General features: G+C 37.9%; 1 protein-coding gene across 2 annotated transcripts in view; it reads left to right on the plus strand.

The window, feature by feature from the left end:
* Window positions 1-23,806, plus strand: part of CTDSPL2 (CTD small phosphatase like 2) — a 44,086-nt gene that overhangs the window by 13,580 nt on the left and 6,700 nt on the right. The window contains exons 2-11 of one of the 2 annotated variants that reach the window (XM_067003847.1): window positions 5,062-5,270; window positions 9,016-9,154; window positions 11,333-11,482; window positions 11,651-11,866; window positions 12,860-12,938; window positions 13,225-13,336; window positions 14,233-14,319; window positions 20,822-20,884; window positions 20,978-21,057; window positions 23,183-23,309. In XM_067003847.1, coding sequence (XP_066859948.1) covers window positions 5,079-5,270; window positions 9,016-9,154; window positions 11,333-11,482; window positions 11,651-11,866; window positions 12,860-12,938; window positions 13,225-13,336; window positions 14,233-14,319; window positions 20,822-20,884; window positions 20,978-21,057; window positions 23,183-23,309 — 1,245 coding nt within the window. In that variant the 5' untranslated portion in view covers window positions 5,062-5,078. Of the gene's footprint in view, window positions 1-5,061; window positions 5,271-6,147; window positions 6,420-9,015; window positions 9,155-11,332; window positions 11,483-11,650; window positions 11,867-12,859; window positions 12,939-13,224; window positions 13,337-14,232; window positions 14,320-20,821; window positions 20,885-20,977; window positions 21,058-23,182; window positions 23,310-23,806 lie in introns of those variants that run through there. The other variant, XM_048046314.2, reaches the window with a different exon arrangement.

The following is a 23,806-nucleotide window of genomic DNA, read 5'->3' on the forward strand; positions in this document are numbered from 1 at the left end:
GCAGCTGCAGGACACGGAGCGTGCGCGGCTGCGGCACCTCCGGCTGCTGCTTCTGATAGCTCCTTCGTTACTTACCGTCCTGTCTCACAAATTGTTCAGTGAGAGTTCCGTTCAGCCCCTCTTTGCCACGCATTTCTCGTTTGAAGAATATATATTTATTTCTTTTTACCCCCCCCCCCCCCCACTTTCTTTTGTGTTTTGATTGTTTGTTTTAATAGATGGGGAAGGAATTCCAGCAGGAAAGGGGGAAAGGGTTCGGGAAGGATTTAGACCAAGACACGTGTGTAACACAGAAAAACATCTTGAGCCGTTAAATGTTCAGCGTGCTTGCTGCGGACGGGCCTCCTGGCTTCAGGTCCACGTTACGGTAATACCACAGTGCCGGCTGCTCCCGGTGTGAAGGAGCCGCGCTGTTGTACGGGGAGAATCCTGAGCTGCAGGCTCCCGACAGGCAGTGTGCTGGAAAGAGAATCGAAGGGCAGCGGTTAGCCAGGGCTGCCGAGCGCGATCCCCCCGGCAGCGAGCTTCTGGCTCCGCGGCACGGGCGCTGGCGGTGACACGAGGCGTTCGCACCCGCCGTCGCTCAGCCCGGCCCTGGCTGCCCGGCACGCTGGGGTGACGGGCAAAAGTCGTACGTGGCTGAGGAAGGAAATTCATGGGCATGTTTGGGCTTGGGTTGTTTTGACTGAGAGAGCCTGCCGAGTGGCGTAGTTCGGTTTATGCTCGTTTCAGAAAAGAAGCACAAAGATAATTAAAGTAGAAACTGCACGCTGCCAAACGCATCGCGCGTTGGGAGAGCAAACTTCTGGCACTGCGGGGATTGTAGGTAACTGTTGCTAAGTCCATTAGAGATATTTATAACCTGAGGCTTGATACCCAGGATGTGAAGTGAGCCAAAGAACTCTCTGGCAATAGCGTGCAGATGAGTTGAATGGTTTCTTGCTGGATAAATGCATACCCAGACTGACAAACGTTAAATTGGTTTGGGCTTTGTCTGCCTAGTATTTGTTTCAGCTCTAGAAAAATCAGGCAACGTACAGAATAGCACAGTTTAAGCAGTATTTTCATTTCCAAATTGGAGATTGACTAATGTCAGTCTTCCTTTGGTGCTTCACAATTATTCGTCTAATTCTTTTTACACATTTGCTTTTAGTATAGCCTTGTGTAATTCCTACCCGTGAAATGGCAGGCATCTTAGATTCCTCACCAAAATATTTTAAGGCTGCTGTTGTACAGAGGCACATGGCAGGATGTTTGCCAGTTCTTCAAAATGTGTAAGTAACATTTTAATAAACGTGGTTTACATGTTTGAATGTACTACATTTCATTATATTTTAGTGTTCATTTACTTAATTCCCAATTCACCACTGTGAGTGGTTATCCGTGGTGGATCAACCACTTGAATTAGTTCAATGTTGCTCTCTTCTTACCGTCCAGAGTTTTTTAAACTCTGTAAATGAGACTTAGGAATCTCACTTCTCAATTGTAGGCAGTGCTTACGCTGTGTGTAAGTGTATACATTGTGTGTAAGCTTATGTTATGTCCATGTGTGTAAATATACACACGTGGATATTTCAGGGAGTCCTGGCTGTTTGAAGTCTGTGCAATGCGCCCTTTCCAGAGAGCTCACAGTGCTAGTGATCAAAAATTTGTCTCTGAGCAGCGCAGAAGAGACTTGAGAACAGCTGCACCCAGGCCCAAACGCAGGTACGTAGGTGGGCAGAAGTTAGGGTGCCCTCTCGTTGTGCCGGAGGCTGGCAGTGGCCGAGGTGAGCTCCTGGAGCGGTGTATGCAGCCTGCCTGGCTGGCGCGTGCTGCCTGCCTGCGCTGTGTCGCTCTGCGTGCTCTGGGGACGGAGCCGCCAGCCTCCCAGCCTTGTGCCACCCGTCGTGGGTCTGCAGCTCTGTTCTGCTTTCCAAAATACCCGCGCTCGGGAGGCTGCGTGGCGTCTGGCTGCGTCGCTCCAGGGATGTGCTGGTCTGCTCCGTAGCACTGCTCTGATGCCCATTGGTTCCCTTTATAAACCGGTTAAACTGTGTAAAAATGAAGTCGGATATATATTTATTTTGCTGTTAGCTTGGTGAGCTGCTCTGGTCTCCGAGGGGGCAGCCAACTCTGGAAGCAGCGTGGGGAAGAAATGAGGAGGGAGCAGGGGCAAGCCCCTAGGTTCCCTCCTGTCATCCTACCATACCCGACTTTAAAGCACCTTTGGGAAGCTTGCTCTGCTCCTTACATATTCTTGCACCTTTCTTCCACCATCCTTCTGGTTTTCTTCCCCTTTGAGCCCTTTGCCACCGCTTCTCAGCGTGAGCACGGTTCCCGTTCCCAAGGGACCGTGGTGCTGTAAGCTGCCCCGCTGCTCCGGTCCTGCGCCGGGCTCCCAGGGCTTCCTGCACACAAAAACCCCGAGGGATGCAAAAAAAAGCATGGTTAATCCTTCTCGGTGGCGCAGGGCTGTCTGGCCTGTAGGAGATGTGAAGGAGTCCGGCACGCTGGGGCTTTGGACCCGTCTGAAACCTCTCGGAGCTGGGGTGGTCGGGTGTTCGACCCCGCTGGCTGCGCTCCTCCGCTCGCTTCTCTGTCCTAGGGGCGGCTGTCTGAGATCTGGTCTCTCTCCTTGGACCGTACAGGCTGAAGAATTTCAGAGGGTTATAACTTAGGCAAATTAGAGGAAAGAGCAAAACATAAATAAATCCCTAAGCAGGTTGGTAATGCAGCAAGTGAAATTCCCTTCTCAACGCATGGAAGGACTCGGGCTCCTCGGGGAGTTCTGAGAGCATTTCCAACGCGGCAAAACAGCGGTGTTTTTCTCTAACTTCATTCCAACAAATTGCTAACTATTTAGCTTGAAATACTGATATGTTTAAACTATTTGGTTTAAAAGTTTAATGGCCATTTTCTGTCTTGGGCTTTATTTCCTATAGAGCTGTGAATTCCTCCTCCTCCCACATACAGGAACACTGAGAAACCTTAACTCAGGTGTTCTTTTTTCAGCCACCCATGATAAAATGATTTTATTAACAGAACCTAATCGCTTAATTAACAAGAAGTTGACTGAAAATAACATTTTCCTGAATATTTCCAAAGTAAAAATACATTATATGTTTTAAGGTATCTTTGGCTCATTCTGTCTATTGACGTTTGATGGTTTCTTCAATTTCATAATTAGGTCCTCCTGATTTGTGCAGAAGTATAACAGGACCACACGTCTATTGAGCTGGATTCTTCCCACTGTAAATCATACACAAAAAAATTAATCTAGCAGGAACTTGTAAGAAAAAAGGTCAAGATGCAGGTTTTGATAACACATTTATTTTACATCCTTGCATAAGAACGTTATTTTTAACTTTTTATTTTTCTAGTGGCACAGAGCAGGAACAGCAAACTGGATTTAAATCCTTGGGGATGTTTTTCAGTATTCCCCAACATTACTTTTTTTCTGCATCCAGTAGATTCTATCAAACTAAATGCGAGTTTTATTGCAAATATTAATGGTGAAAGTATGCTCATATGGGGTCTGAGTTTTAATGCTTCTGTTACTAGAGGGCTCAAAATTGTAAGTAATCAATTTTTATAAATTTAGACAAATGGTTTCTGTTTTCTTTCTTTAAACCCCAAATATCAGTCCACTTTTGCCATAGTTACTTCAGTCATTTAACTGTCCTGACTTCCCCTTTCTGTAACAGCCGTTGTGTTAAGTGATGGTGGAAAATGCTGGACATTATGGATGCAAAATGAAATCCCGCGTTTGCCAGCAGTTAAAGCAGTCGTTGTTTGTCACTAAAGTGTGTAACTCCTCACCATACCAATGCCATACTACTTTTGCTTCGCCTTCCCGAGAAGATGTTGGTAGCAATGTTATTCTTCGTTAGCTGGAACACCTTTCATTTAGGACTGAGATGTACCTAACTGCTAACCAGACAGTTTCTGAACAGTATCACGGTATTTCTGTCTGCAAATCATGCTGCCGTTGCCTTTTCCTAACAAGAAAGCAGCTGTTGCTACCTTACCCATATTTTAAGGTACCTCTTTTCAGCAATACGGTATGTGTTAAACGAATTTCAGAAAACCAGATTCTGATTCCTACTGTGAAAAGAATACCCTTTTCTTGAAAAATCAATCAATAAATAAATTGCCTTTTGTCGTGTCTTCAGCTAGGACGTGCGTATTGCTCCTACCTGTATTTCTGGCCGTTACGACTCAGATGGATTTCTTGCTACTTTTCTCTGCTCCTGATCCAGCACATGCATAATTTTAAGCACTTGAATAGTCCCATTCAAATCAACCCAAGTATGAGCTTCAGTCAACTGGAGAAGGCATATGCCACAATCCAGAAAAGCAGTTATATATATGCACAAATTTAACTACACCAGCAGTCCAATTGAAGGCTGGAGATAGATGTGACACATTTTCTGAAATGGCCTTTTACTCTGCTCTAATAAATATTGCCTTTGCATGAGTCTTCCTGTGGTCTAATCGTATTCCCAAACACAGTTGTACTGGAGATCAATCTTAGGTTCCTTTGTTGAACTGCTATATCCTCACCCATATTTAATGCATAGTCTCATTTATGATTTCTTCTTCTGTGAGCACTTGACATGAATTTAGATTTATGCTTCATCTCAAATTTAATGTAGAGTCTTAAAATGATGTATTGTAAGGAACACAGGGCTGGAAAGCGCTGCCTAGGTCATTGAGTCTAGTCATCGGATGCTGAAGACACCAGGCACCATAAAATCCTTTCCATCTTAAAAACACTTAGATTTTTTGTTCCCGCTACTTGGGCTGGAGGGTTATGCAAAAACCTCATTGATCTAATGGTTAGATGTATTCGTGGCCAGATGATATTCATTTGTTCTTCTGCCAGTGTTATGCTTTAGCTTAAATAGCTCTTCTCTTTCACTTAAGTTTAGCCATATATATATATGTGTGTGTGTATATATGGATATAAAAGCTCAGTGCATCAGAACACTGTCAGTGTTATATAATTTTTTCAGTTCCTGATCTGAAGCTTAATACATTTCTTCAATGACTAAGTATACTTGTTTTTTCCCTTTATAGCTTTACATGTGGTACACATGAAAATGAGGCTGAGAACGCGGAAGGCTTCTCAGCAATCGAATCAAATTCACACGCAACGTGCTTTGAGGGCAAAGAGGAAACATTCGGAGGTGGAAGAGAGCTTACCTGTTGGCGGAGGAAAACCACAGAAAAATGAAACTGGCTTATTGTCTTCAATCAAAAAGTTTATTAAAGGAAGCACACCGAAGGTACAGTGTCAGTGGGTTTCTTCTTTTGTTTTTTAATTGGGTCATATTCAATTAATTTTAATTTTAAAATACTACTATTAAGAATAAATAAAATGTAAATGGAAAGTTGGGGCTAAACCACTAAAACTCATCTATCTTGATACAAGCAGAAACATGAATTTACTAATTTTCACATGTTAAAACATGTTGAATGTATGTTTTGAGGGAGAATGATATGTATGGCTTTGATAGGCTGAATGCGACCTTGCAATTGCTTCCAAAGCCTCATTTTTTTCTGCAAAGAGAAAGGCCAGTCAAAAAAAAAGAGTCTTCGTTCAGTCCCAGCAATGCAAATATTGATATTACTTAGCTGTAAATTTTAAAGAGTACCCAGGAAGTCATAACACTGGTTGTGAACTATACGGTTTAAAAAAAAGTGATTCAAATTCAGAATAATTTTCTGTTTTCTGAACTAAGAGTTGAAAAGATAACTTTGTAACAAGGTGAAGTTGAAATAATTTTTATTAAGGTAACAATATAGTCTTAAATTGTCAAAAATATAATGAAATTTAATCTTTAATATGTTGACTGCTTATCATAAAAGCATTGAGGTACTGACAAAGAAATACTTCAGTAAAAAGAAAATGGTTAAAACCACTTACATTTTCATTGAAGTAGGACAATTAAGCCATTTTACATTCAGCATCTATGTGGCACGACAGTGCAACATTTTGTCTGCAAAAACTCTGCAACGAAAAGCTGAAATCTAAGCAAAACATTTTACGTAGGAATTTTAAGATAAGAGAAAGATATCTGTTTTTTCTTTTTTTTTGCTGTCTCTTTAAGGTTTTGTTAATTTTCTCTCTTCTCCTCTTCTCTCTCCCAAATCTTTGAATTACATTTCATTCTTTTTTTTTTCTTGACAATTTTTTTAAAAATATAAAATGTAAAATGTCCACGTTTTTCTTCTGTTCCCTTTCATGTCCTCTCCTGTGTCTGTAGCAGGACTTGGAGTGGCTCCAGTGGCATTAGCATGGCATGATATTGATACTGCCGGGCTATCTTCCAAAGCGCTAATGACTTAACAAAGTGGTCTTGTGGCTGCCATGGAAACGTTATAACTCTGTGAGATAGTGTATGTGTACAACTCGCATAGTAGTTCATTTATGGGTACGTTGAAATCTAAGTCACCACAGCGATTATATGGGTTTATGGCAATAAATGTCTTCATAGCTAGTGTATCTTGACAATTTTGATGGTAGTCATAACTCATCTGGTATTGTAAAGGTGGCTTGTTGGAAATATTCTTTAAACAATCAACCTAAAAAAACATTATAGCTATTTAGTTAGAGAAACTAGAGCCTAACACGTGGCTGTAGGAATGTGGATGGTGATGGGTCTGATCTCGAGGTCTTTTCCAACTCAGAGCCCCTGTGCGAGTCATGGATAGTTATGGAATACAAAAGAGTGTTTATTATTTACAAAGCGACAAGTCTGATCTGCCAGAAAAACTGATGTGTGTATGCATACAGGAACTACTACTAACATTTTAAAATTTTAGAATCAAATATTGTAGAATTTGCCACATTAGGTTACACTAAACGTGTTTGGGTGGGGTTCCAGTACTGTCATACATCGCATTGGCTTTGAGTGTGTTGTCATTACTCTTGGTCCCAGTTCGGGCCATTCATTAGTCCGTACAAGGTTCTGAAAACATACCAAGAGTAAACAAATTGCTTATGACAGCGTGGCATTGCCGTCTTCCTTATGGCACAGTTATTGATCATAATTGGCTATTTTGAGTTGAATGAATCATATGATCATATGATTCATATATGTATAATATTATAAATATATATAATAGGTATATTTATATATCTGTGCAATAAGATTTCCACAGTATAAATCAAGGCGAATTGCAACCTTGTGCATAATTTCATCTTTAAATTCTATTAACGAACTGCTTGAACTCTGATCTTGTTCTTTGTGATATTGTCACACTACTGATTTATGTTCATTTTACATCCGTGTTTATTATTGCTTCAGGGCTTGTTTATTGTTGGCTGTTGTTTTTTTTTTTCCTTTCAGTCTGGTCCATTGCACTCTTTTCCCCCTTTTTTTGCCAAAGAATTTTTAGAAGTGGTAGAATTTTATTTTTTGTTTCAGGAAAATAAATTATTTCTGCAGTTTGGTTTGTGGCTTTTTACATGAATGCAAGACACCCAGAGGTACAAGGCTGGCCATCCTGGAACCCAAAGTCCTTTTTTCACAGGACCAATGCAACACGGGCAGAGCACTGTGAGCTTTCCCACAACATCATGATAGCTCCTGTTCGGGAGAGGGAAAGCGGTTTCTAGATTTACTGAATCCTTTGTGCCTCTGCTGATACTATGAGACAGATTTCCTGTTTTCATCGAGTTTTCTGTAATGTTCCTGCACTTTTTCTCCATAAAGCACGAGTCATTTTTGAAGGCCAATTTTATGCATAGCTTTTAGAAGTTAATTAATTCCTCTTGTTTTTTCCCATGTTGAATTTGAACGAATGACCTAAAAGATAAGGTGCCTTGCTATTCTTTTTATCAGTGAGCCATCTGTTTTCTCTCATATATGATTTTATGGTATATACATTATCATTAATTGCTCGTGGTAGTAATTTGATTGTTCTCACCAAGGTTGTTGGTCAAGAAGAAACTGCCAGTAGGAAGCTTTGGGGATCAGTGGTGGTCACATACTTTGTCTTCTGATATGGCTGTCCATGCATTTCTGTGTTTGCCAGTATTTCTTTTAGGTACTGTACTCTTAGCATGGGCCTTAATTTAATTTTTCTAAAGGATCAATTTACGTTTTTTTGGAGCATGCAAACTTTTTTCTTTTTAAAGATGTGAAACTGCTGCTCCCAGAAGGGTAATATTGTAAGACTAAAGTAGAAATTTTAATTTACTTTAATATGCTTTGTGGCCTTTTTTAAATATTTAATTCCATTTATTTTGCTTTGTCTCACATCTTACATTTCAGTGTACTCTATATGGCTGTATTTTAGATTGCCATTTTGTTAAGATGTAATAGGTGCTTTGGGACAAAAGGGGAAGAAACCTGTCTTAAATATCTGTGCTACACATACACACATGCTCAGAAAAAATATGCAAAAATGCTTGGTTCTTTCCCATTCACGTAACTGCCACAGAGGAGAAGAGTAATTTTCTTAAAGGTAAGAAGAATCACTGGGTTACAACCCTTGCATATAATATTTTTAACAGCTAAGTTTTGCCATGTACTATCTGATATGAATTGAGTACTACCACAGTACATACTTACAAACAATTTAGCGAGCCACTTTACGTAAGGATCATGGTGGAGAATTTTATATTGGATATTATTATGCAGTTTCTGTATATTTTAACAAGCAGAGAAATGAAGTTTCTCATCATTTTAGTTGTCTTGTTTCTACATTTCCTTAATGCCACAGCACTTAATTACAAATTGACTGTCCGGTAAAATAGTATTTAAAGACAGTTTTTCTACAACAGAAATTCCAAGCACAGCTTTCTTTCCCAGTACTCAGCTGTTTACCTTGGGTTGTGTCAGTTTGGATGAGTTTAAAATTCCGGCTGGCCAGATACATGGTGTATATTCTGCATCTGGAAGTGGAACAATAAATGGACCTTTTGGGGAACTTTCCCTAACAGCTAACATTTTCTGGTGGCATTCAGCAGAGAAAAGAGGCACTACTCAGTATGTTTCTTTTTTCCCCCTTTTCTGTTTTAAGGAAGAAAGAGAAAATCCTGCAAAAAGAAGTAGAATTGAACGTGATATAGATAACAACTTGATTACATCCACACCTCAAACAGGAGAAAAGCCTAATAAACAGATCTCTCGAGTAAGACGGAAAAGTCAAGTGAATGGAGGTTTGTAAATATTCTAATCATACGCTATTACAGTTGAACGGTGATTCAGTAGTCTTCCAGCTGTTAACTAATAAAGGACATTTCTCCAGGTGGAGGTTATTAAGAGTTTTGTGATTGACTTCAGTGTTAGCAAGGCTGAACTAATAGTACTGATAAAATATTTCCAGGACTGTAAGCACAAGTTACAATGGATGTGTCTGAGAGAGAATGTTTTATCTCAGTAAGAACAATTTCATTATGTGATAATGACCAGCTATTTTGGAACTAATTTAAGTATTTTTTTCTAAAAGAAAAGAAGAGCCAGTAATGAGAATTTGATTTAGTTCTTCTCCCATTTTCTCACAAGAAGTGAAATATGGCTTCCCAATTCATGACATTTGTGGAGCTAACCTGGGTTCCTTAGATATCGAAAGCACTTGTCAAACATACAGACAGGGTTCTGACATAGAATCATGGAAAAAATTAGGTCGGTAGGGACCTCTATAAGCCATCTGGGCAGTCCTCCTGTTCCTCTCCCAGCAAGGTGAATCCAGCTTGAAGAGGAAGCTGACTTTTTGAGGTTGGATCAGGCTGCTCAGAGGCTCGTCCAGTCAAGTTCCAAATATCTCAAAGGATGGAGATTCTACAACCTCTGTGGGCCCCTGTTCCAATGTTTGACCACCTCATCGTGAAAATTGTTTTTTTTTCGGTATCTGTAATAGTGACACACTGAGATACATCCTGTTAGATAAAATATTCAATGAAACTTAGTGTCAGCTGTGGTTCCAGATCTGACTTAAAAAAACACGTTTTTAGACTCCTTTTCCTAAGGAAACGAGACTTCATGTGTTTGTGTTGCCTGTCAGTGTTCCTTCTTTCTCCCAATAACTTTTGAATCCGTTGTCTGATTTCTGCCAAGTTTGTCAGCGAGGCAGAGGTCTGAAAGATTTCATATTCCGACAAGGTTTTTAAAATCAGTAGCTAAGTACAGGGTGGAGCTCCAAATGAGGGACTTCAACGATGGAAGGTTTACAGTGTGAGAGAATTACCTGTTTGGTTGTTGTCAGATGTCTGCGTAAGATGATTTTAGGAGTATTTGCTACTGTTGGTTAGTTTTTTTTGTGTCCTGGAGAGATAATAGGTATGCACTGACTGAGTGTGGTGCATGCAGACAATGCTTAAAGATGAAAGGGAACCATTTACCTGATTAAAGTTGTCTGAGGTTTGCACACAGCATACTGAACGCATTTGACTGTTACAGCAATATCAAGTTCTTAGTGAAGACACTCGGTATTAGTGAAAGCACTAAGCTGCAGCTGGCACACCCTACGTTTTATGTAAAAGCGACAGGAAGTGTGAAGTGCTTGTGAGCTCCATCAGGCTCAGCTGACAAAAAGGTTCTCAGCTCATGTGCACAAAATGCATTTGCTTACTTCCATATGGACAGACAGCTCAAAGACTTGTTACTGTAGAGTAAATAACTTCTTTCATTTCAGTCTCAGAATTATGTCTTGGATCTCACCCATGAGACAGCAGTTTTTAGTTTTAGGATATGCTTTAGATGCACATTTATAGAAAACCTTTAATTGTTATGTGGTATGTTGTTGTAATACTAAGAGTTACTTAATTCTGTGTTCTTTTTTATCTGTGATAACAACTAAGAATTATTTTACTTCCTAATTGTATTTATGAGTGTGTGTTTGTGTGTATACATACACGTATACGGGGAGTATAGTGAAGCATGGACTTGATCTTGTGAAGTTCAGAGATTCAGCCACTGGAGTTCCACTGACACTTTCTCTTGTTTCCATCTAGTGGAGTCCCTCTGACACTGACATCTTATTTGTTGTGAAGGGTGCGCAGCATCTTTGTCTTCTGTCATCAAGCACATTTAAAGGACTAAAACTTCTATTATCTGTTAATCTATAGCATATTTCTTATAAGCAATTATTGCTTCCTAATTCGAAATTCTGCAGCTTAAGATGGTGTTGAAAGTTGGCATTTCGTTTTTATGTTGTTGCTAAATTGCTACCTGTTTTTATTTTTTAAGGAACTATTTAGGCTAATTGCTTTTGCCAACTAAGGAAAGTCAGGGAGCAGGAGGGATCTTTCCTACAGTGAAAATAATAACAATAAAAGAGAGGGTCTACTGTGAAAAACAGAAGCATGGTATTATACGTCATAACTTTTCTTTTACAGAAGCTGGAAGTTACGAAATGACAAACCAACATGTAAAGCAAAATGGGAAATTAGAAGATAATCCTACCACTGGCAGTCCCCCACGAACTACGTTACTGGGGACCATATTTTCTCCTGTCTTCAACTTTTTTTCACCAGCAAATAAAAATGGTAAGCATTATTATTCTTTCGGTTCTTATTTTTGTAACGTGATTCAGATACAGCCTCCTTTGGTTATTCTGTAACATATTTTTTGGAGTTTAATGATGACAGTCAGTATTCTGTTAGGTACCTCAGTCTAAAGATAATGACTACTAGTGTACTGAAATCTTGATTCAGGAACGTCAGGATCAGATTCTCCAGGACAAGCTGTTGAAGCTGAAGAAATAGTCAAACAGCTTGATATGGAACAGGTAGATGAGATTACTACAAGCACTGCAACATCAACCAATGGAGCAGCTTATACTAGCCAAGCAGTGCAGGTCAGATCTGCTGTTAACAATGGTTTAGAAGAAGTAGAGGAAACAAACGATCGTGACCTGCCACCACTTACAGGTAAGAAATGTGTGCTTGCCTTTTACTCAAGTCCTGAAGCTGTAGATAGTTACTACTCCTAGGGAAATTCTAGCACCCCCATTTTGTATAAATTAATGTTTCATGTTTGCTTGAAACATGCAAACAGCATTTATACTGATTTTTATTTCAACGAGCAAAACTTTTTTATGCACCAGAGACACAGCTTTTGCAAGTCTCATTTATTTCCGTTGTAACTTAGTTGACTTCATGACATTTCTTCAAATGAAAACAGACATCGAAGAAGAAAGGCATTTTTATTACTGTTTAACCCCCCCCACACACACACATACATTAAAAATGCATCCCCTAGACTTGCTGATCACAATAGAGAAATTTGCGGCATTTTATTATCGTGTACTAAAATAACATGTTGAGATGAATAAGAACATAAACATCCTATATTAATTTTCCACATTTTCTTTGGAAAAACTCAACATACACAGTTTTGGACAAAAATTCCATATATATGGATATTCCATATCTATAAAATTCACGATCAACTCTCTGCGGAGGGCCTGCATCAAATTTTTTAGTTACCTCAATCCTCATATATACATAGGTGTTTCTCCTTTGACACAAATACCGTAGCAAATGATGGGTAGGAGCTGGTCGTGTGTCTGGAACGTGCATCCAGGTAGTTCATATCACCAAATGTTGTATGGGTGCCTTGCTCTGTGACACGGGCACTTTCATTTGGCCAGATCAAGAAGTTCTGTAGGATGATGTGACATTGAGCCCTCAGGAAAATTTGTGAGAAGCCATGCGGGGTATTTCAGGTGAAATACGAGGACTAGCAGAGTCCTGCTGTTTTTCACGGTTGTTTGAGGCACTTGTGTATAAAATGCAAATTTTCACTTTTAAAAACTGCACTAATAAGACTAGCTTTTGTGTTGTTTTTATTTATTTATTTATTGTTGTTGTTTTTGTTTTGTTTGTTTCATTTTTGTTTTGGTTATTTTCATTGAATTTTAGCACCAGTATCTCCGGACAGTGGTTACTCATCAGCTCATGCAGAAGCCACCTATGAAGAAGACTGGGAAGTCTTTGATCCGTAAGTGGTAATATTTGTACTTAAAATATGAATTGATCATGTTGGGTATTGGATTAAGGAATTGTTATTTGAGTTGCTATGTTTTTTATATTACAGTAATGAATTCCAAAATCTCTTAAATTAAAAAATAAGTATATGTTGAAGTGTTTGTTTTTCAGTTTAAATTATTTATTTCTTGTGTGGCTTTACACACAATATGTATTTTAAAATATTTAGTTGGGCTACAACATTGCCAGTTGCATAATTCAAACACATTTCTAAAACAAAATCTGATTTTTTTTTTCAGATACTATTTCATCAAACACGTTCCGCCATTAACAGAAGAACAACTTAACAGGAAGCCAGCTCTTCCACTGAAAACAAGAAGCACACCAGAATTCTCATTAGTTCTAGACTTGGTAAGTACTTTTATAAATACATAGCAAAATCAGGGGGAGAGCTATGTAGCATTTGATTTGTTTTGTCTGTTGCTGAAATTAGTAATGTGTGCTCTAAATAAAAATACCTTGCTGAAGGTTACACAATTTTCGTAATACTTTTATTTGAAGATGGTCTGCATAGAAGTAAATTTAATAGTGGCAAGAATAGAATACTTGCTGTATTTTTTGAATTCTTAACATTGTTTCCCAAAAAAAAAGCATTAAATTTTTTATCATCTTGAACAAAGAGTTATCTGTCCCCATAAAGTTTTCCAGAACCAACGGAGAAAAACAAGATGTACTAAGTAAGAAAATTTAGCTTCATATGTCTTGCATCAAAATTGACCAGGAATGAATCTTTTAATTCTTGTAGCATTCTTCTTCAGAGAGGCCACAAATCCACTTTCTTAAATATTCATAGAAAATATATTTGTGTTTAGAATAATTTCATCAAGTCACTCTGTTCTGAAAGTGGTTTCAGACACTGCTAATGATGTCAGGAACATTGTTTTACCATGAGCGATATCAGTTGGCGGGTCCTCTGGTGGTCATATAAAATGGATAGATGATTCAAATTGATAGATGCAGATTTGAACTGAATGACAGTATAGCCTACAAAATTAAAATGTCTTCTTACAATTATGCCCCTAGAACACAATTCTAATTGAAATTTTTCAAAAACTGCAAGAATAAAGAAATGTATAATTACTTCCAAAAACTCTTATGCAATTTTGACAGTGCTTGCACAAAACTAAATTTTCCAGACTAAATAAACCCACCTTAAAAGGAACATAAAAATCTAGACAACTACTTCTCTTTTCAGCATTCTTTTCACATTTTTTCTTACTTTTATACCATCTTTTAATTTTTAATAGGATGAAACGTTAGTGCACTGTAGTCTAAATGAATTAGAAGATGCTGCACTCACTTTTCCAGTTCTTTTTCAAGATGTCATTTACCAGGTAATTAGCATGCATAGAAGAATATGTACCTTTTTATTTTGTTTAACATATGAATTCTTCCCATTTATGTTTGTTATGATCTTGTCTAAAGAGATAAATAACTGCCTGGCATTTAACAACTATCTGGGTTATAAACTGCAAGGTGGATTATCCTGCATTAGAAGTACTGTGGAGCACTGTTTATTGCCACAATGTGGTAATGTCGGACACTGATTCAAACTGTAAACATTCATTGCTAAGAAAGTGTAAATGATCTTCGTAGCAGCAATCTTCAGCAGCAGCATTTCTCCTCGCCAGCAGGTGGAGGCAGGAACACTGAAAGTTTAGTCAGTATTATTTCCGAGTGCAGCTTCTCATGGACTGTTAACTTCCTTCCCTTCATACGGAAAACCAATTCACGTTGGTTGATCATTTCTTTCTGTACAGAAGACATCTTCTGAGCCTGCTGTTAACTAGCTTCTGTCTAGATCATTAGTCTTGCTGTACCCTCCACCAGTGCCAGTTCTACCTCTTTACTCCCAGGGAGAGTCTGCTTGGTGCTTGGAGTGATTTTGATTGTCTTGTGGAGACTGCTAGATTTAGTTTTTTGTTCTGCTTTAGGAGGTACTGTTAGTTATGTGTGTTTTACATTGGCGTACCATTGAAGAACAAGCATGGGAAAGAGGAACTCTCTTCCAGCAACTACCAAAAGATGCTGCACTGACCCAGGCTGTTGTTCTCAGGTCCTTTTGTGTGATGTACCTGGGAGTAGCAACAGCTTCCCCACCATGTAGTTCGCACGATATTGGATCCCACTCTAGTATCTTTGGAGAATGAGCCAGTCATCAGGCACCTTAAAAGGACACTTGTCCAGGTATTTTTCCTGATTTTAAAAATGTTTTTCTTCACTGTTGCATATAAAAGCCCTTGGAATCTGAAAAGCTGAAATAATTTTTAAACGTGGGTTTCTTATCTCTTATTTGGTGACGGCCATGCTCAGTTTCCTCCAGGCTGAACTTGGAAAGAGCCTTAGAATTAATTCTTTGGAGGTTCTTGACATTTCTAACAGCATTAGGAAGACTAAAGCTTCTTTTTTTTCCTTCCTTCTCTTAAGGGATCTCAGTATGATTTTGAGTATTTTCTGTCTAAACTGTCGTCCTTTTAGTGATTGTATGTCTAAATGAGAGTAGCTGAGCTTTAACCAGAATTTTGCCTTTAGGAAATTGAAGTCAATGGAAAGAGTGAGTTACAGTATTTCTAAATCCTTATTTAACAGCATTGTACACATGCCTATATAGCCTTTGATACAGTAAAATTACCAAGCGGGTCCTAGATAAGTTTTGTCTTAGCTCTCTGTAGAGTCTAGCCTGCAATTGCCAAGGAGCATTAGTTTTTTGCAGGTTTGAGAAAGTTGGCCACTGCCTGTGTGCGCACTCTCCTGATCGTTACGTTCTGTTCATCTGGTTTTACATCACACTAGACAACTCACAAAACATTCGCCTCTTACTAGGTAACAGGTAATAAGCAAGACAGACATTTTAAAGATGCAATTAAATTCATGCTTAAATAGGGTATAGTACACAAAAAGACAAATAATATCCTGAAATAAAAGTAGAAATTAGTTGATGTTACATACTCTATTTAGGGTTTTTAGTCAACAAGTAGCTATTTATCAGCTTTTACAATGTGTTTCTTTTGCTTACGATCATCTTGGGTATAGTACTGTATTAATTTTGTATCTCCATATTTCATTTTGGAAGTCATTCCAGCTGGTAACAGAGAAGCAGACACTAAGCTGTCTGAGCAAGTAGAAGTCAGCAAGTTACTATATATAAACCAGATGAAAACAATACTTGATGTGAAAGATACATTTCTGAAGATACTTTCCATTAGTATCAAAACATCTACCACTTTCATGTGGGTTTTCCAGAAAGACAATTATTTATCTATTAACTGGTTTGTAAGAGTATAACTTAGCTCTGTGCTCATTTTCCGACTGAATGTCTTATTTTTCTCTCAGTAAGATTGACTAATACTGCAAACATGAACCTGAGTTCATAGCATTTCAGTTTTCTTGCTCATCCAAAGGCATCAAGCCAGTGCTCTTGCATTAACAGTGTGATGATAAACCAGGTACTTTCTCAAAAATAAGCTCCAGAACTTGCAATTGTAGGGTGTAAAAAAGAGTAAAATAGTACAAGTTTACGAGTTCAACAGTAAAAATCGGATTGTCTTGGGTTTTGGAAGGCCTGTTAGAACATATATCTAAACTCCATTGGTCTGCGTGTCAAGCAACAAGTTTCAGGTCCAGGAACTCAGCTCTTTTGCTGTTTGCTTCAGTGATTTTAAGCGGTGGACTGTTTTTAAGAAAAGTTTCTAAAAATAAGGGCTTGGTTGTTTTTAAGTTATGTCTTACAACTTACCTTGAGGTGTGCAGAAAACGTAATATATGAGTAAAAAAAAAAATTATGCAATTCCAGCACTGGCATAAAGGGTTTTATAAACCTTTGGGTGAGTCACTTGAAGTCACTGATTTCTGCTTAAAAAGAAAAAATTAATCTCTAAAATGGATATAGTTGTGCTTGCTTCAGGCTTTTGAGATGATGAATTTGTTTGTTTATGTTTCCTTTGATGAAAAATCTCTTAAGTTATACCAGTGTTTAAGTTTTGGACTCAGTAAAAATACAGTGTTTGCAAAGCTGAAGTTTGCTTAAATGCTGTGTCTGTTAAGCACTGTCTTACATCTGACTATAAAAATAAATGTTTGGCTTTTCAACTGTAGGCTTAGATTTTATACTGTTTGTATTATTGTAGCACTTTACATTAAGTGGCTTATCTTAAGATTTTTTTTTTCCTTTGGTAAAGCGGTTTTCACTGTATTTTGTTTTGGGTGGGTGAGATCCCCTCACGCTCTGTTCGTTCAAAGGGTACCTTCCACGCACTAGCAGGCCTTCGACAAAAGGCAGATGTTTTCACTCAGTTCTTCAGCTGAAATATATCCTTACTGATCTTTCAGAGAATAATTCACTTTGATCTTTGATCCTTGAAAGATGTTCCGGAACTACATAGGTCATATGCAGGTTATTGAACATAGTGTTACGTATATTCCATCTTACTGTCGCCAAAGACTACCTAGGTGCTTTACTTTGTTACTGCAGTGGAATGAGGCAAACAATGCTTTTGGGTTCTGGCTCTCCTTTCTAATGAACTCCACTCTGTCTGTTTCTCTGAAATAACAGCAGAGCCATCAAGCTTTGGGTCTGAAAGCCTTCAGTGTGTCTTGGGCAGCACCCACAAAGAAATCCGGTCTGAGGTCAGGAAGACTTCTGTAGCTCAGGAGAACCTCTGGAGTCGTACTTCGCCCCTTGAAGAGCCGTAGCCAGCCACAGTTCAGGCAGATCTGTCTGGTTTTGGGACGGTCCTCACCTGGAGTCACTTTTGTTGCCATTGAAATAATGGGATGTGATGATCATTTTGGGAAAAAAGAAAAAAACCTTTGAGGAGGCTTTTCATATATGTTATGCATTTATGCCTGTGAGTCACATTCAAGTAGGTGATATCGTGCATCTCAGTGGACACACAAATGTTCAGTCATTAAAAATGGTGAAAAATATTACTAGGCTTCTATATGTATTTTCAGAACTTAGATTTCATGGTAGGTCTACTCATCAGAGAGCAGGAATCAGAAATGGAGGGAAGTTAGATGTGTGCACAGGGAAATCAGGCAGTAAAAAAGTAGGAAGAATTAAATAAGGCTGAAGATGGAAAGAGACAAGGTGTTTATTTGCCAGAATTATGGTGAATTTTGGACTGGAGAAGGAAGGGGATGTGCAGCATTGGCATAACAGTGAAGAAAAGGGGGAAGATGCAAAGGGAGAGGGAAGCTGAGGGAGAGGGAGAAAATGGAAAATGTTGGATGTGTTTTGTTCTGCTCTGGCTACCTAGAGTTCTGCATCAGCTCATCCTAGCTGGGTGTAGTGGTGCCATTGCCTTATGCTGTGCCAGAGTGCCACAAAACACTAAAAAAAGTCCAGTGAATCTGCCATCAATGTCATTACCTGTGTGTGTGTGTATAAGTTCTAATTAGAAATACATAATCTAAAAAGAAATAATTTTCCCTGGACTTTTTGTTCGCATTTATATATAAACTTCTTAGATATTAAGACATATTATGTTAAGATAGATACGCACGTGTAAGTACATGTCAGTAATCTAAAATAGAACACATTACAAAGATGCTGCAATTATCCACAGACTAAACAAACTGGAAAAGCATGCACAAGTGAGGAACCCAAGCAACCATAACTTTTCTCTGATACAATTGAGTTATTTTTAAAATCGTGTAGCTGGCTGTTGTGACCAATTTAATTCAATCCAGCCTTAAAAACAACAACAACAACAACAACAAAAAAACACCACACAATAAATTGTATACCAAATGTTTTTATACTAGCAGTTGGAATACCAACAGATACCTTAGTTTAGTACTTTGGTTGCCAAGAGAGTTTGTAGAAGAGATGTTTAAGAGACTTTCTGAAATGACATCTGTTTCTTCTGTAACAGAGAACAGGCTTCACGTGAGCAGAATAATCCCTTTGCATTTGCAAAGAAAAACTTAGTTTCCCTTAAACTCAAGGTTACAACTAAAGAGGATGCTGGCACTGCTATATGCTTGCTGTATATAGAAAGAACAATTTGCACTGAATTTACAATCACAGACAAGTTGGATGTTATTTAGCATTGGGTCACCGCGAGGCTCCAAGTTAATTCATTACATTTGTCTTTGTGGTAAGATAAATACCTTATCTAGCCTTTGAGCAAAACCTCACTACTTTATTATGGCTAAGTGATAAGTCATTTTCGCAGAGATTTTAGTGCCGTCAGGAGACATATGGCGTGAAGTCGCGCCTGTCAACTCTGTATTTAGAAAGTTGGCTTCTCCGTGCCATCTTGGCTAAATGGAGTCCAAAAACCCATCAAGCGCAGGCTGTGGTCTCTCCAAACCGTTCCCGATAGCCAGGTTACGTACTGCCTCACAAGGTGAGTTACCCAGAACGAGAAGGGAAGCAGACCTCAGCTGCACAGCCGGCGGATGTATCTTTGTGTGCTAGCAGCAGGGGTGCTCTTCCCAGACGTGATGAGATTGCAGGATTTTGATTACTGCTCCTAGTATAGAAAAAAATGAAAAATTAGGTGTTACTGTAGTACCTGGTCACTCAATAAAAGTCACTCAAAAAATGCAATAAAAGCCTTACTCGATTTTAAGCTAAATAATTATATTTTCATTGCTTTAGAAGTATGTACTTCCTTTAAAGGACTAAAATCTATCACAGCATGTGCTAATGATGTGAAATTTACTTAACCCATTCCTTTTTTCTTTCCTTTTGGTCATTTGGTTGTGTCTACATATAAATTTGATACAATTCTGTTAAAGTAATACAGATCCTTTGTGGAGATTTACTTTGATTCGAAAGTAAGTTTAAGCCTATTCCCAACTGGCTCTTAAAAAATCGATAAAGTTGAAAATACCTTGGTTTAGATAGAAGTTCAGTATGCTCCCTTTTCTGTTTTATCAAAACTTTTCTTAAAACCGTGTTATTCTGTATGTGGGCAATCTCTGAATCAAAAAAAAAAAAAAAGCAGAGAAGAAGGCCACCGTTTCACCCCTCAGAATGTGTCCTCACTGTTGGTTAAGGTCAAGTCCAACGTGTGCCAAAAACCACACTGGGCCATCTTCCAAATACAAGTACCACAGGGACAGAACGGTGCGCAACGTGCCCTCACATCTGCGGTGGCGTTGGGCCTTTGGAAGGGAGGTATAGATTTATATAGGTGCTTCGTGGGAGCCTAGGTCTTGTACTTTGAGTGAAATCGGCGAGAGAGATGCAGAAGCCTCCTAGCTTGGTAGCTCTTCTCTGGAGTCTGCTTTTTTTTTACCGGAAATGATTGATACATGTGTGCGGTTCTGTGCTGGCGGTGTGTGAGTTAATGGAGCTTTGGAAATAGATGAAGGCTTTTTGTTTTTTTTTTTTTTATCACTTCTGACACCCCCGTATTCAATGTGTAATTCTTAGTGGAATAAAGTTATTAGGAAGATTATTTATATGCTGGCATAAATTATCTAGTAACCGAACTGATGCTGCCCAGCTGGTGAAAGCTGATTCTGAATGTTTAGTCAAAGCAACTGGTTGCATTTTACTTGAGAGATTGTCTACCTTTTATATTTTAAATAATTGTATTTATTTTTAAATAATATAATTTAAATAATTTCTAATTGCATCAAGTTCTCCAGTAAAATTGTTAAGCCTAATTTTACCATATTATGCTTTAATTTATAGCTGCTTAGGCTTCAAGCTAACTTAATTTTGTTTTAATCAAGTTATTATTCTGTTGGAAGTTAGTATTTAATGATTACTGTATTCATAATGCTCATGTTGACCTAATCTTTACAAACTGATACTTAGCCATGCAGGCAATATCTGCAGTATTTTGAATCTTTTAATAAAGTGCATCTCTGCTTCAGGTTTATGTCCGGTTAAGGCCATTCTTCCGAGAATTCCTGGAACGTATGTCTCAGATTTATGAGGTAAAAATAATTAGATGTTATCTTTTGAATTTTATTTTTAAATTATATTTGCATATTTATATCTAAAATATTTTTTTTCCATTTAATCCATAGATCATTCTTTTTACTGCTTCTAAGAAGGTGTACGCAGACAAGTTACTGAACATACTAGACCCTAAAAAGCAACTGGTCAGGTAAAAAAAAAATAATTGTGGTTATACCTCTAGTAGGCAAACAAACTTATTTCCTAACAGATGTGATGAAGAAAGTGATTCTGACGTTTTCTTTATTGCACTGTGTCTTACTAAACCGATTCTTTGTGCTTATGCTCAGCTTGTCTAAGGGTGAGAGAAAAATGAAGTGGTTGAATTACTGCCTTGGTGATGAGATAAACCCAGACATCTTTACTTTGCACTCTTGTGGCCAAAAAACTTAGCCATTCGTTCTCTGTAGCATAATAGAATTCCTTGCTGAAAATGACCTCCTAGGTCTGAAAAATGTGTTTTAGCTGCTCTTGAATATATATAATGAATAAAGAAAATGAACAGATTACTGGAAACTCCGAGCATTAGACTACTTTTAAGCTATTTGTATTTGATTTATTATTTATAAATAATGATTTACATAGTTATCTTTACAAATGTTATTTCTTATTCAGTCACAAACTAATTTGTGGGTTTTGTAGTAAAGTTGTTAAGTTTTTTCATTTCTTCTGTTAATACATAGATTTGTTTGGAAGAGATTAGCATTTCTCAAGAACAGTGCCTTAAGACAAATTCTATCAGATGAGATTCTTTCTGTTATTCTCATCTGGAAGGTGGACTGTTAATGTGGGAGAGTTGAAACTGAAGAGGGGGTTTCTCAGGGATTCACCCTAAATAGGGTATCCCAAGTAAGGGAAGTAGCAACTATACTTGATTGTAGTCAGGACTGTGTAAATTCTGTCCCGAGAATGTCTTTGGCAAAGCATTTCTCTGCATCATGTTATCTTGGTAAATTTACTCGCTACTGCATTTTGAATGAGCAACCAAAACTGGACTTTTGAAGTTAGAAATGCACAATCACTGGAATATCTGAGCCTCCCTGCGCACACAGCCAAGCAGGATGTATGAACAAGTAAGATATTTGCACATGCAGAAAATGTGTCTGTGTGTGTCCATGGTGTTGATTCTTTTTCTCCAAGTATCTAATATTTATGATTGAGGACCACAGTTTTAATTTTGATGTTAACAGGAAAAGTGTAAAAAATATACTTGCTTGGCTGTGTTCTAAAAATTTACAGAATTTCTGTGAAATTCATATGATACATGAATTTAGATGTGATTCATGTGCCACTGAAAACCTGACATCAAGGCATGATGAGTTTTGACATTAGCCTAAAGGTAGATTTGTCAGGCACTCCACACGTGTGACTCAGAATCTATATATAAATTCATTCGCTGCTGAGGCATCAGCTTATTTTCTTCCATAGCAACATTAGGAACTCAACCCCTTTATGAAATTAAGCACGCTTTGTACAGCTTTTAAAAACTTCACTTAAAAATATAACAGCTTTAAAGAAACTGCATTGTAATACAGCCATGTAAAACTTGAAATCTGTCTAGTTTATAACTTACTTTTGAATTACAGTCATGCTGATATTTTATGAAATTTCAGTTTTACTCCTGTTGTGTTTTTTTTTTTTTTTACTTGAATCCTCTTATTCTACGCATCCATCCATTTACTAAGTATTTCTTTTATAATAAATTAAAAGAGAATTGGGTAGGAAGAAGTTGATGGAATGTTTTGACCTCAAGGCTTTTTTCAGGCTCTAAAAACTGAAATAGGTTAATTGTGAACAGAGGGAGCATAAGAAGGAAAATATTTCTTCTAACAGTGGCATGTGGAGGCTGTGTACTGTAGCGGTTGGAGCAAAATAAAAAGAACAAACTCAATAAATTGATTCCAGTGCAGACATGATCTCTGATTCTGGGGCCTTGCAAAATAATTTCAGTATCTTGGGTCCCTCTGTCAGTCCATCTGGAAAAATGGTTAGAAAGCAAGACCCTGTTGACAAATATTCGTTACATCTGAGCTGAGCTTTTTCTGTGTAAATGCAAACAATTGCCTGCAGAACTAGATAAACATAAAATCACCTTAGCTAGCAATTTTACCAGTAAAAAGGTCAAAGTAGAATGGAAAATATGGAACAGGTTCTTAAAAACGAGCTAAGTAGAGCAGAAGAGGAGGAAAAAAAGAACATTTGGTATTGTTAACTTTTTCTTTATGCCATGTGATGTTGCATTTTTCTCATTAATTAGTATTTTAATTTAATCACAGGCATCGACTTTTCCGTGAGCATTGTGTTTGTGTACAAGGAAATTACATAAAGGATTTAAACATTCTTGGTAGAGATCTTTCAAAAACGATCATAATTGACAATTCACCGCAAGCCTTTGCCTATCAGGTAAGTATGCTGCCATCAGTAAACTTCTTAGACGTGGCAAAAAACTTCCCAAAGGAATACAGTGAAAAAGACGACGGTATTTCAGTTTAAGACTACATTGTTTGCAGTTAACTTTGTATTTAAATTTATAAAACATACTTTAACAAATTGCTCTGATTTGCTTGCTTTTCTCTTGTGAAGAGCCAGTCATGTGTAAAGTGAGTGACTTATTTTATGAACAAACTATAACCAGTCAGTTTTATTTCTTGTTCGTTTTTTCTAAAGAAGCCTCCAGGTCTGCTAAGACTGTCCCCTGGACTTTGTTGCAGACCTCGTTTTTTAATGCTAGTGAAATCATTAAGAACAGATCACTGGTTGAACTGACACACACAGCTGTGAAAATTATTTATACTTAAATGTTATAAAGTTATACTCTGTGATTTAGATTTTTCCAGAAGTATGGTATGTAACTATTCCAGTTGGTCCTATTATATAGATAAAGGAGTTCAGAGAGTGAT

This window comes from Anser cygnoides, chromosome 11, assembly GCF_040182565.1.
Source record: "Anser cygnoides isolate HZ-2024a breed goose chromosome 11, Taihu_goose_T2T_genome, whole genome shotgun sequence".
Lineage (NCBI taxonomy): Eukaryota > Metazoa > Chordata > Aves > Anseriformes > Anatidae > Anser > Anser cygnoides.